At 34.8% G+C, this 14,915-nt stretch overlaps 1 protein-coding gene across 1 annotated transcript in view; it reads left to right on the top strand.

Annotated features, from left to right (window-relative positions):
* Positions 1-3,231: 3,231 nt before the first annotated feature.
* LOC108371948 (uncharacterized) overlaps positions 3,232-14,915 on the top strand; it is a 21,673-nt gene continuing 9,989 nt past the window's right edge. Inside the window, exon 1 of the mRNA XM_017627567.1 lies at positions 3,232-3,387. Within this exon, the coding sequence (XP_017483056.1) occupies positions 3,232-3,387 (156 nt within the window). The remainder of the gene's footprint in view (positions 3,388-14,915) is intronic.

Genomic DNA, 14,915 nt, shown 5'->3' with positions numbered 1-14,915 from the left:
AAATTATGATTACTCAAAAGTTCAGTTACTCGAGTAATCAAGATTTTTGATTAACCAAAAACAAAAATATTTGAGTAATTTGCTTTATGATTAATCAACATTTCGAGTAAAATGAGTAATCAACATTTCAACTCTTTACATATAAAGTAGTTGAAGTTCCTTGATACTCTGAGAACATCGTTTCTGTTTTCAAAAATTTAAACGAAAAATTTTTTTCTATACGGAATGTAAAAAAGAAAATAAGCATTTTCCAAAGCAAACTCTCTTAACGAGCAAAATTATTTTTTTTGAGTAATCATATTTCAATTAACTCGATTAATCATCGTTTTGAGTAATCAAAATCTTGATTACTCGAGTAATTGATTAACCTTATAATTGATTAACCAACTTGCTCGAGTAATCGAATAATCGCACAGCCCTAGTATATATCCATGCTAGTTTTGTACTTTCTTTGTATTCTACGCTCTCTGAGATTCGTCAGTGTTGTCATCGAATATTCGCTTGATCCGAGTTAAGTTTGGGAATTAACTCTTGGACTTAACCGGATCAACTGCAGTTAATTCCCGAGATAATTCCGAATTACCGAGTTGATCCAGATCAACGCTGCCGTCTGTTGTCCAGAGGTCAGCAGAGACAACGGTGAGCAAAAAAGGCAACGGAGTGAAAATTACGACCAACGGGATAAAATAACGGAACTAGACGATAGCGAAGTAGCGTACAAAATTGCGACGCAGGTGCAGTAACGGAAATAAGCGTCAGCAGAGGCGCAATTCCAAAAGAGCTGGCATATGTGGGCAACAACGAGGTAGTGTGTGAACAAAGTGGTGACGATGGTGCGATGTGCCTTGAAAGTAAAACTAGGCACTAACAGCGAACGAATCCGTCTTATTTGTTCATGTTCGATGTCATAAGTGGCGTGGTGGGCGAACAAATCAGAAGGATTTGAAAATTTTCAAACTCTTCTGATTTGTTCGACCGTTAGTGGCGCAGTTCGCGAACATTAACCCATGTGGCAATTTCAGTTTACTTTTAACTCATTTCGTCATATCAGGGTATTTTGAATCGTTGAAGTGCGTACATCGCAGGTCATTGTAAGTAAGCGATTTTTAGAAGATTTTTTTTTTCTGAAATTATGCAATTTGGAATAAGCTGCTGGAGAAGTAGAGGGAAGTAGACGAAACTACCACGATAGAAACTGTAAAAAAATATCACTAAAGTACCACGTTGTGGTACTTTGAAAATTCAGAATTCTTGTGGGATTAAAAAATGCAGCTTGAGGGCTTTTCGACGATGGATGATCCTTTGGAGGAATATATTAGAATATTAAGTTTAGGTTTGCATTTTAAATATTGTTTTTTTTTCAGTTAACAGTAGAATCTTAGCTTTTGATGTGTAATTCCTTAAATTGGAGAGTTCTACCTTTAAGCTATGTAGGTAATACCAGTTTTACCCAGAGTTGTGAAAAATGCATTAATTTTTAATGCATTAATGGTATTTAAAGCAATACTGTTAATGTAAAAAATTAATGCATTATTTATGAAATTTAATGCGAATGAATATTTCAATGCATTAATTCTGAAAAATGTAATGCTAATGAAATTTTTTTTCATTAAATTATCCAAGCGAATGCTAATGAAAAAATTTGAATGCACTAAAATGTTTAATACTTTTGCTCGTTTGCATTATTAAAAACTATTAAATTTTTTTTCTAGTAAAATATAAATAACCTCGTTTGGAAGGACTTGAAATAATCACTAATAGTTTTTTCAGGTTCATTATATTATGTGTATTTGTAGAAAAATTCTTCTAAACATTGTTAGATGTCTTATGAAAATGAACTTGACATAGTGAAAACCAGCCTTAACGTCCGTCACTATCTTTGTTGACCTTAAAATTCTACCCTCAATGTCAGCAAAGAATTTTTACTTCAAAATAAAATTAGTTAATAGGTTTTTAATGCTTGTTATAATTTTAATGCAATAAATTATTGCAATAGCATTCATTTAAACATTTTAATGTTAATACAAAAAAAATCATTAGCATTATTTCTTCGAAATTAATGCATTGAAATTTTCATTTACTTTAAATATCAAAAATTAATGCATTAATCCTTTTCATTTACATTAAAATGCTATGAATTAAAAAATTTAATGCATTTTTCACAACTCTGGTTTTACCTCCTAATCGACAGAAATATTTTCCAAAGCCAGCCCACCGTTATTCTCTCACAGTTGTGCTCAGAACTGGGTATGACTTATGTAGGAACTGCACTGGTCATAATCGCTTACGCTTCACGCCTGATTTGCTTGGAATTTTTTTTCTTGTTATTTTATTGCATGTGATTTGAAAATATTTTTCCCTATAAGAAAGTTTTAAAATTGAATTTCATTTGGGTTAACGCAAACACCAACTGTGAAAAAATTTCAACCAATACATTCCAACAAATTGGCAAATAAGCATACCCAATAAACATTGGACTTGGTTAACAATTCGAAAATGATTGGAAAACCATCCTTTTTTCGAGCCTCATCTTTGATAACTAATGTGGAATAGATTAGCGCATTCGAGGCGAGAACTAGGCCATTCTCCAGCAAAACGGAACCTTCGTTATCCAATGTATTTTTCCTTCGTTATGAATTCGAAATCCAGCCCATTATCGAATTGAAAATTTCATTAGAGAGAGCGATTGTCTTATATTTCCCTTCGAAAATGAGCTAGATTTCACTTCCTCTCTTGTTACTATGGTTTTTATTTTTTTCCGAACCCATCTCGAGTGTATTTCCAATAAAATATGAAGGTTGGAAAACTAACACTGGTTATGAGTTCGTTCTCGGTCCGATATGCATATTGGATATCAAAGGTCATTTTCATTTTCGAACGTTCGCCAAAATGTTTATAGGGTATTTAAATTTTTTGTTCTTTTTTAAGAACAATTCACTCGTACCCTTTCTTCCTTTTATGCGTTTTTCTTTTTTTTTTCACGCATAAATAACCAAACACACAACCTCATCCCCCGCCTCGTTGCTCCTGTTTACTCGCCGAAGTTCAAGTCCGATCTGATTTGTGCAACGTTAGTGGCGAAATGCTGATCGAACAAATGAGACTGATTTGTTCGCTGTTAGTGCCTAGCTTATTACCGGTAACCTAACGGAACGCAAAGAACTGGAGGTTTTAAGAAAAGAAATCCAGTTACTGAAACTAGAAAAATGTATACGAGAAAATAACACCAAAATGATGACAAATGAAGTTCCATTCGACGTAATAAAGGATATTATTCCGGAATACAACGGGGGCAATGATTTTGATCTGTGGCAGTCGCAGGCACAGCATTTTCGAACGGCATTACTCATCGATGACACAACGTTGGGCATCGTCATTCGTTTCACAGTAAAGGGTGCTGCATTAACTTGGTAAAACTCAAGGAGATTGTACTCCAACAGCGTTGACGAACTTTACAGCGAGATGAAGGTTATGCTCACAAAACACAAAGGTAGACTTGAGATGCGACGCAAGTTTTAAAGGCGACGGTGAAAATCTGAAGAAACGTTTTCCGAATATTACAACGAAAAGTGATTGCTGACGAGTTCATCGAGTACCTAATCGAGGGAATACCTGGTAAGGAGTTGCGAATTCAAGCAAAGCAAAATTCGCAACACCAAACGACTTGGTAAGGGCATTTCGCACCATTGAGCTATCACAACAGTCGAGTTTGAAAGCAACTACATGCACAGACGAAAGGCTACGTTGCTACAATTGCAACTGTACAGGGCACTTCGCGAAAGAGTGCAGGAAGCCAAAACGGGAAGTTGGATCGTGATATGCGTGTGGACAATAAGGGCAGCTAGCAATTGACTGCGGTAAATACAAGAAGAAGCGACGGATAATAAGTTTGTAAGTTATTTTAATATAAGTACGAGTGCGTTTGGATAACGTTATGAATTCTTATTTTTGATTAAACAAATTACATTAAAAGTAATTGGAAAAACCTATGTTTCGGTTAACGTGGTTCCTAGTGAGTCTAGTGGGTAGGGATTTTATACACGTAAGTAACGTAAAGTTGAAAATTGGAAATATTGAATTAATACACAAAATATCACAAGTTGATATTGAAAGCAATGTATATAAAGTTGATAACATTAACGAAGGTTTGATAGAAAATAAGAACGCACGTAATGTGAATATAGTTGCCGATACATCTGAAAGTGAGAGCACTACAACCTTTTGTCGGTTTGGGCCGAGACCAAAAAGCTTCTCCAATTGTTTTTTTCCTGTGCGCCAGTTGGTTATCCCGAGCGCAGACAGGTCCTTATGTACTTAGTCCTTCCATTGCGTTCGTGAGCGCCCTTGCTTTCGTTGTCCACCCATGAGGGCGGAGTCAAAGGATCTTTTCATCGGAGCGTCGTCGTCCATGCGTACAACATGTCCAAGCCAGCTAAGCGTTGTATTTTTACGAAAACCTGGCCGTAGATCTTGCGTAGAATGGTTCTCTCTAAAGCCCCCAAAGCCTTCTCATCATTGTTCGACATCTTCCAAGTTTCTGCGCCATACAAAAGAGCGGGCATGATGAGAGATTTGTAGAGCTCTGCTTTTCAATTTCCTACCGAGCCAAAAGTAGCACCTGTTGGCAAGAGTTATTCTTCACTTGATCTCCATGCTGACGTTGTTGGTGGTGTTTATGCTGAATCCTAGGTAGACAAAGTCCTTCACTACAAAGTTGTATCTGCCAACAGTGACGTGTGTCCCGAAACGCATGGACTCTTTGTATGTTGCCAGAAGGTACTTTGTCTTGCCCTCGTTCACCGCTAGACCAACCTCTCTAGCTTATTTTTCTAAACTGCAGTGGATACGTGTGTTTGAGACCTACGATGTCGATATCATCTGCATACGCCNCCTTCTTTTTCTAAACTGCTGTGGATACGTGTGTTTGAGACCTACGATGTCGATATCATCTGCATACGCCGCCAGCATCTTTCTTTTGCTATATATGGTGCAGCTGCAATTTAGAGTGGCAGCCCTTATTACGCTTTCCAGCATCACATTGAAAAAGTCGCACGAGAGGGAATCGCCTTGTCTAAAACCTCGATTTGTTTTAAACGGCGCGGAGAGGTACTTCCCAATTTGGACGGTGCTGAAGGGATCCCAAATTTGTACATGGCGTCGTACAGGCAGCTCCTCTGCATGCTATCAGAAGCAGCTTTAAAATCGACAAAAATATGGTGTGTGTCTTTTTGCTTATCTAGAGTCTTCTCCAGGATTTGACGTGCTGTGGAAATCTGGTCAATGGTGGACTTACTAGGTCTGAAGCCACACTGATGAGGTCCAATCAGCTGGTTAGTGAACGGTTTCAGTCTTTCACACAATATCGTCGACAGAACCTTGTATGCAATATGAAGAAGGTTTATTCCGCGATAATTGGCGCAAACGGCGGGATCTCCATTCACACTGTACACTGAGATTCCAGTCTTCGGGCAGGTATTCATCAAACCAAATTCTGCTTAAAACCTGGTACATGCGTCCCTACGGTAAAAAAATGAAGTGGACATTTGAAAACAATAAGCCATTCAGTTGTACTCCGAGAAGACAAGCGTATAGTGAAAAGGCAGAAAGTTTTTGAGTTAGTGCAAAATAGATTGGAATTGCGTTTAGATAAGTGTGAGTTTCTTCAGTCAAAAATTTAAAATTTAGGGTACGTTATTACAAGCGAGGGAAAAAGGGCGGATAAAATAGGACTGAAAACTATAGAAAATTTCGCTGTGCCGACAAAGGTTAAGAAGGTCCAAAGTTTCTTGGGGTTATGCTCGTATTTTCGCAGATTCATAAAAGATTTTTCAACAGTAGCGAAGCCTCTATATAATATCGCGAAAAAAGAGAAAGTGGTAAAGTAGAAATAGAAGCTTTTGCAACGCTTAAGAGAAAACTAATAGACTCACCTGTGTTAGCAATATATGACCCTAAGGACATAACCGTACTGCTTTGCGACGCAAGTGCGTTGGGATTTGGGGCGATATTGTTTCAAAGGAAAATCGGCAAAAAGTTACACCAAGTGTTTTATTTTTCTAAACGAACAACTGACTTTCAAGCTAGGTACCATAGCTTCGTATTGGAAACATTATCAATAATTTACGCACTAAAAAGATTTAGGGTTTACTTAAAAGGCATTCGGTTTAAGATAATCACAGATTTCAATTCTCTGACACTAACCCTTAATAAAAAAGATATTAACCCAAGAGTCGCCTACAATCTTGAACACATGGCGGGCAAGAGTTGGCAACACGTAGATGCTCTGGGTAGGGTAAATAATGTTTTAATGATAGAGAAAAATACTTTTGAGGAAAATTTAATTATCAGCCAAGGCAGAGACGAAAAAATTAGGAAATTAAAAAAGAATTACAAAATACGGAAAGTAGTCTCCATGAAATTAGAAATGGCGTTGTCTATAAAGAATGGGGAAAACTTGTTGTTTTTAGTACCAGTTTCTATGGAAGAGCATGTACTGTACAAATACCATGATGACGGAAGCAATTAGTAAGAGTACTTGGTTTCCGAATACTAGAAAATATATAGAAAACTGTTTAAAATGCATAACATTTTCAACGAAAAGCGGAAAAAAGATCCAGCCTTTTGAGATGGTTCGATCATTACAGACCTATTAACAGCAAAGATACAAAGTACCGACACGTCTTAGTGATAATAGATGTATTTACGAAATTTGTTCGTCTTTATCTAGCCAAAACAACTGCATTAAGAGAAGCAAACACAGCACTTAAAGATTATTTCAGAGCGTATAGTAGACCAAATCTTATAGTATCAGATAGGGGAACATGTTTCACTTCAAACGAGTTTAATTGTTTTTTGGAAACAAGTAATATACAGCACATAAAGACTGCGGCTAACCGCCCACAAGCGAATGGACAAGTAAGTAAGTACGAAATTGTAAATAAAACCCTAGGACCGATGATGGCTAAAATTATAAATTTAGAAAAAGGTATAAGCTGGGAAAAAGTTTTGGATTCAGTAGAACACGCCATTAACAATACAATGCATAAGTCCATAAGAGAGCATCCAAGTATAGTGCTGTTCGGTTTTAGTCAGAAGGGAAAAGTTATAGATAGCCTGAAAAAAAAAACGTTTTGAAGTTGAGGCATCCAACAGAGATTAGAAATATAAAAGAGATAAGAGAAGAAGCGGAAGAAGTTCAAATCAAAGCTCAAGATTACAATAAGAAGCATGCAGATACAAAGAGAAGAGATGCTTATAAGTTTAGGTTAGGCGACTACGTAATGATTGGCAACGTAAATACTCAGTTGGGTGTTTCGAGTAAGCTAGGTCCCAAATTTAAAAGGCCGTATAAGGTTACAAAAATATTAGCAAACGATCTGTATATCGTAGAAGATGTGGAGGGTTTTCAGCAGACACAGATACGATATAAAGGAGCTTGGTCAGTTTACAGTTTAAATTGGTATACATAATTGTACATCTGGCGTCAAAACAAGAAACATGACTAAAGAAAGACAAAGTAGTCAGTAGGCATTGTAAAGTCACAATCGGGAGATTTTCTAAGTCAGGATGGTCGGGTTGTGGCAATAGTTATATTTCATGTACATAATACAGTCTGTCCAGGCCATAAGTATATGTTACGTGTATTATAGTAGGTGTGTATAGTAACATTTCCAGTTAAAATAGCAGTGAGAGCGTAAAAGCAAAATAGGGCGTATAATTGAGAAGCGAAAACTAGCAGAAAAAGACATTGAACACAAAACTATTAAAAACTTGCAAGTAAACAGTTGTTGCACTGTTTTGACATTTCTACTGTAAACATTTTACAATTAATAAATTATTTTTAGACTCTTTAAATAACACAATCGGCAATAACGCAAAATGTGCTTTATTTCACTTTTAAATGGGAAATAATACCAAAATCTGAGTTTTGCTTTATTTCCAACAAAGGTTGGAAATAACACAAATTTTGCTTTATTTCCCATTGCTTATTTATACTATTTGTAAAAAAAAACAGTTTACTGGCAGAAGGAAAAATAACTTTGTTTATTCCAAAAATACAATTAAACCAAGGCACATTGAATAGGTAATATCAGTATAGCAGCTGATTTGATTTTTTTTCAAATTACCCTGCAAACCAAAGTTCCCGAAATCTTAAGGAAATCGTTAGGAGTATCTCATTTCTGTAACCATTTTTTTACGAATTTTCAAAGAAAATTATATGAAGTGGTTGACACGAACTCGTAAAGAAATTCCTGTACGAAAAATAAAGAAAATTCTGGAAAATTTCTGAAAGATATTCTTCACATAGCAGCATTATTTTCGTTGCTTCACAGATTTTCTTCCGAAATTTCGTAAAAGAATGGAAGTGTGCGTAATTTATTTCATTTTAGAAAATTGGGCAAAATATCGAATTAAATCTTAACGAATTCTTTAAAATTTCTTTACAATGCAGAATACTCTGAAAAAATGATTTGCAGGGTATTTGTTCTCGAAAATGTCAAATATTTTACATTTCTTCTCACAAAAATTCTAAATTGTTAAAATCTATTTGCATGTGAAACATTTTCCATTCAAAACCAGCGATTAAATAGCAGCTTTTGGAAAGCTCGCCCAACTCAGCAGCACAATCGCTGATTACTGGGCCTGGCTAAGGATGGATCAATGCTTCGAGAAGCGAACCAATTTACTAAGAAAGAAAGTTGCAACAATTTTCATTTTTTCAGTTTAAATTTTTAACCTTTTTCGTATTTCGCATGGCACGCTTTGATGTAGAAGAAAAAATCAGAACAGTTTTTGGCACCTTCGATACCAGAAGCAACAACAAAATACAGGCAAATGTTGTTTTTGCTAAAATGCTCTAAACCTGTTTTATAGGCCTTGAATTAAACAAAAAATGTGATATAATTCATATGAAGAAAGTAATATTCACAAAATATCTTTACTAACAAAATATAGGAAAAGCATCGTCTTTAAAAACTGCTCCGCTTTTGTATGAATTGTTTCTGCATGCTTTTTAGTATGTTAAAAACATTGCTGGAAAACCTTAAAATGTTTGCATGGAACCATGTCGCAATAAACAGATGAAGTAATAAAACGGCTTTCTCGCTTTATTTTCTGGCATTCGGCTGCCTTATGGACACATTTTATAGGCGAATTTTCAACTAAAGCAGTCACCTGGTAAATTCCACTATGGGTGGGATGCATGCAATAACACCATACACAATAATTCGCGCGCGAACGCGGACCGCCGCGACGCCGGGCACTTTCAAAATTGTATACTTACAAATCCGTCCATTTAACTTGTTCATTTGCAACTTTTTGTCAAATGTAACTGGGTGACTACCTACATATGTGCACTATTTTGCTGTATTAATCAAATTGTTAAGTATAAAAGTTGGTTTTATTGCTCAACGAGAAATGAAATAAAGCAAATTTGTGTTATTTCACATTCAATTGGGAAATAACACAAATTTGCGTTATTGCCGTTTGTGTTATTTCACCCCCCTCCTCATCTTGTGATTCGCCAGCCTGTAACTTTCTCCTTCTACTGTAAACAGTTGTCTGATATTTAGGGTGGCCAGATGCGCTGATTTAATCAGTACGTGTGCTGATTTTTTTCTATTGTACTGATTTTTAGGAGCCCGAAATCAGTACGCAAAATCTACTGAGTTTTTGAGTTTGTACTGATTTTGTACTTATTTTTACATTTAATAATTTTGTAAATTCGTGTAATTGACATTTACTTGCGGTTTACATGTTCAAAACAATGGTTTTTGACAACTCATACATGTGAGCAGATTAAAGCATTAATTAAATTTAAACCCTTATTAAAAAGGTGTCAGCGTGCAATTGTTTCGTTTCCTAGGATTTCGCAAAATAACAAACTGTTTGGATTCAACTCAACCCAATTTCACGATTTGCAGGTTTTACAGGATTTACAGGGAAAGCTGGTTTCGCCATTAATAAATCTTATGAAAGGTGGTGGTGAGTTAATCATACATATATTAAGTACACTGAGAAGATGACAATAAAATGTAATCTTTTGATGATAATTAAACATCCACTGAGAAATCGGCTGTCAGTATTTCAAACTTAAGACGACTACTGCTACGGTGCAATGTAAGTTCTAAAAATTTGGAAAAGGTGCAATTTACCCACTCTTGGATATGATATATGTAGCTTTACTTTGATTTTTGATGTTCGACCACCTGTAATTTTACTTTATTTTTGGCGATAATTCGGTAATATACCTTTTAGTCAACATTTTAATGTGAATGTTGTATTTAATAAGCACACCAACTAAATATGTTTTATCAATGTTATTGTGGCTTATTAGCATTTTATTTTTAATATTTTTATTGAGCTTTGTACCACGATTGTTTATTAGGAAAAATTGAAAAAGCAACAAAGTCTAAGCGGTAGTCCCTGCTGAAGTCTAGAAAAGATAAGTCTGATGAGGAGATGTAGTGATCTCCGAAATAGCTGCTATAACTTCTACCGCTTAGACTTTGTTGCTTTTTCAATTTTTCCTAATAAGCAATCGTGGTACAAAGCTCACTAAAAATATTAAAAACAAATATGTTTTAAATTTGTAGCTTAAAATATGCAAACAGATTCTGACTCGAGCTCGTCTTCTACTGAAACTGAATGGGCTAAAAAATTTTTTTATTTTCTCAATTCTTATAAATTTTCTAGAAAGTTTGAGACTTCAACTCACATGTCTTTTGTTATTGAATTAACTATATTTTTATAAAATTAAATTTTAACTAAATTAAGTAAGGAAAGAAAAAATTTTCAAAACCTGTCAATACATTTTACTACTATTTTCCTGATCACAGCTTTACATACATACGTAATACCATTGATTTGTTTTTAAAGTAATGAATTTTTGTATTGATAATACTATACGTATTTAAAAGTCTATTAGTTATTTTTTTTAATTAATGCGCTGTTATTTGGTTGCTATATTGTTAATAATAAAAAATACTCTTAAAAATTAGCTGATTTTTATGGCTCTGTACTGATTTTTGATCCCAACAGTACTGATTATGTCCCTTTAATATCTGGCCACCCTACTGATATTCTACGATGATATCTACTACTTTGATCTTTCTTGTATATAGGAAAATCTAAAAAATAGGTACACTTTCAAAATAAAAATTTTAATTTTTAAATTTGTGAGCACACCTATGTTTTATATATCGTTTTATTCGTATTCTCTTAATAAATCGACTAATATAAGTGTAATTCATTTTCATCAAGTGCTTCAAAAGTTGGACGAGGAATAAATATGAAATAGAAAACAAAAGAACCCTGTGGGGAAAATCTCTAGTTCTGAACTGGTGCGCTTCTAGTACATTTAGACCCAGTACTGGTTCGCGATAAATCTCTTTTGCTTGCAAGCAACTGGCGAACTTAACATGGCGATGTCCTAGGAAGTGTCAATTGCCCCCCGCTGCATCCCTTTTTCGATAGTTCCGAACTAGAAAGAAAAAAGTATCATGATTTTTCAATCTTTTTGGTTCATCCGTGGCGCGATTTTAAATTATTTTGGAAGAAATGTGTTTTCAATTTGAAATTAAATTTGTTTGAATGAAGAAATGTACGTTTACATACCTTTAGCTGTAGCTGAGTTTGCAGAGGTGCTCGCTGTTATTTATTATATTCCAGACGGTCCCAAGATGTTGAAATGTTAACACAAATTTTAGTTTTGTATTACCAAGCTATGAAAAAGCATCTGCGAAGCACAGAATAGAAGCGTATTTGAACGAAAAAGACGCCGAACACATATCTATGTAAAGTAAACAAGTCCCCCGCTGCATCCCTTATTCGATAGTTCCGAACTAGTTCTAAATTCGACAAATAAGATCTAGTTCGTTCTGCATCCCCTTTTCTATAGTTCCGAACCATTTCTAAATTCGTCACTTTAGATATAGATTTCTAGTGAAAAAATGAAAAAAATTATTTAGTTTGGATAGGCTTGTCTGATCTGTTCTTTTAGTGTAAATAAAACGACGTTATTTCACTTACGGCCCAACGTTTCGCTAATCTTCTTAGCGGCGTGTTTATTTTATTATCTGTTACAAAAATATAAATACATACATATATATATGATAGTAAGTAAAGGAACAAATACACATACATATACATAAGTACATATAAAAATTGCAAAAGAACATCTGAGATATTGAACACAAAAAATACTCACATAAAATTCGTCATTAAATGAACTAAATCTACTTTAATCCATACCACCTTCTGTGGTAGCTTTGTCTAAACTAAAAACTAAATTTGAATTCTATAAGCATAACAAGTAGGCGGTAGAAATGTCATCGGTGTCTTCTTTTTTGTTTATTGTGTTTCCCCTTTTTTGAAAGATCCTTAAACTTTCTAATGTGTATCTGGTTTTTTCTCGTTTTTCTATGTCGATTATTTTTGTGTTTGCTAAATCTGCTGAGTGCCCAGTAGTTCGTATGTGTTGTGAAAGCGCTGTACTAGTTTTTTGTTTTTGTATATCTGTTTCTTGTTCGTTTAATCGCGTGCCTAGGGCTCGCTTAGTTGTTCCTATGTACACCTTTCCGCATTCTTCGTTCTCCTTACCATTACATTTAATTTCATAAACTACGTTACTTTGTTGTTGAGCATCTATTGAGCATTTTGTTTTTGTAAACACTGTGGATAATGTGTAATTAGATTTGTATGCAAGTGTTATGTTTTGTTGTTTTGCAAAGTCGCGGCCGAAGTTTTCGGTCAGCTTTGGAATGTATGTGACACTGTGGTATCTTTTTGTTGTGTTTATTGCATCTGTGCTTGAAATTCTCTTTTGATGATTGTTTGTTTGCATTATTTTTTGTTTTATTAAGTTGTGTATTAAATGTTCAGGGTAGTTGTTGCTTTTTAGGATCTTCTTAATTTTTTCAATGTTTGCAGACAAGCCTATCACAAACTAAAAAATTTTCACAAAATACAAACTGATCGGATATACATAAATAAAGAAAAAAATTAGTTTTTTTAAAGTACCACTTTTCGCCGATTTTGGACTGGCGGGGATCTAGTTCCTATCGGACTGGTTCCTTTTTGGCGATAAGGACCTAGTACGGAACTAGAAATTTGATTCACCAGTCCGCGGTTTCCCTGCAGGGAATAAGCTGGGTTCAAATTACGCTGTTCAAGTTGTAAACTTTGGGCAAAGATTTTGAAAGTTGAACTCACTTAATTGGCACGTTCTAAATTCAATGGCATGCCCCGTTTCACCAGACTGGCTCCGGTTTTCGAGATACCGGTACTTGAAAATTTGATTCAATTTTAACTACTTAATAAATAACTCCCTCAGTTTTGAAGTTATTTTACTAAAATTTTGCACATAACAGTTTTTTAATATTACCTTAATTATTCCTTAAAATTATCGAAATAGGTTCACAATAACATATAGCTCCAATACAACTGATTAATCAGATATGTGTTTTTGCGCTATAACTCTATCTTCATATCTGAATAATAAATTGTATGCGTGCTATATGTTAAATTGAACCTACACTAAACTTTATCCTGTTTAATTGGAGGAGTTATAAAACAACGTATCTGATCAATCAGTTGTATGGGAGCTAGATGTTCTAGTGAACCGATTTCGATGATTTTATGGAATAGTTAAGGTAATATTAAAAAACGGTTATGTTCAAAATTTTAGTAAAATATCTTTAAAACTCAGGGACTTTTTTATAAAATAGTTTAGAATTTAAGCAAAGTTTCAAGTACTGCTATCTCCAAAAGTGGAGCCAATAGGGTAAAACTGAGGACGCCATTGAGTTTAGAAGGCTCCAATTAAGTAAGAGCAACTATCAGAACATTTGTCGAAAAAAAATTTCCTTTGATACCACTTGAAATATTCTGACTAAAAGAAGCAGAGCATCATTTAAAGTAGTAAATCAGGGTTTTTACACACTTCTATAGACGAATTTTGTAACGTAGCTTCGCCTACGCTACAATAACATACTCGACATCACCCTAGCATACGCCTTACAACTGCACATAAGTACAAATATATAAACATACGTACATACATACTGGTAGACGTACACAAAAACTAACATACCAACAAGGCTAAAAGCACCCCTACCCCTCAATAACCTAAAATACCCCTCAGGCAACACTCCAAAAACCATTATGGGCTAGACCCATTTTTGGATACGGTCTCAAGGAGACAGGGGGCGTGGTCCGTTTGGGCTTGCCCAATTCCGAGCACCCCTGCCCAGGGATGATAAATGAGTTTTTTAATTTTGTACCAAATGGCCAAAAAAAAGTGTACTAAATAAGCCGAGAAAGTACCAACATTTAAAAGACCATACATACATAGTTACAAACCGTTAGTACAACCCGCTTAAGTAACCAACATTTTTGGGCAATGTGAATTTTTGAATGTAATCTGAAGAAAATCTCTCTCTTAAGTACCTCCTCGCTTATTTACCCAACCCGCTTAAGTACCTCAATTTTTTGTACCCCATTTACCATTTTACCCATAGTTGCCAACTTGGTGCTTTAAGCACTAGATTTAGTGCTGTTTGAAAATTAAAACGCCAAAAAATATTATTTAGTGCCAAGTGCCTTGTTTAGTGCTTTTTTTCTGAACTAAAATTACTCCGATATAGTTAAAAACCTGTAATCATGTTTAAATATTTAAAGCTGTGGCAGCACTGAATTTACAAAAATCTACAAATTTAAATGCACTTAAATACAACCATGATTGATAAAAAGCTGAACTTGCAAACCCACCTTGTTCAATTCTATTCGCGTTGAAAATGCTAGTAGATATGCGAGTAATGCGGCGTTTTTGCTGCGTTTAAAATGCAACATTTAGCACTTTCGAACATATTTTTTCGAAGAGCGTTCATGCTATCGCATTTAGCTAATGTAAATTT

This window comes from Rhagoletis zephyria, unplaced genomic scaffold (genome assembly GCF_001687245.7).
Source record: "Rhagoletis zephyria isolate East Lansing unplaced genomic scaffold, Rhagoletis_zephyria_1.1 Rzeph_scaffold_05323, whole genome shotgun sequence".
NCBI classification, from domain to species: domain Eukaryota; kingdom Metazoa; phylum Arthropoda; class Insecta; order Diptera; family Tephritidae; genus Rhagoletis; species Rhagoletis zephyria.
The sequence above is the reverse complement of the archived record's forward strand: the minus strand, read 5'-3'. Positions and strand labels throughout refer to the sequence as shown.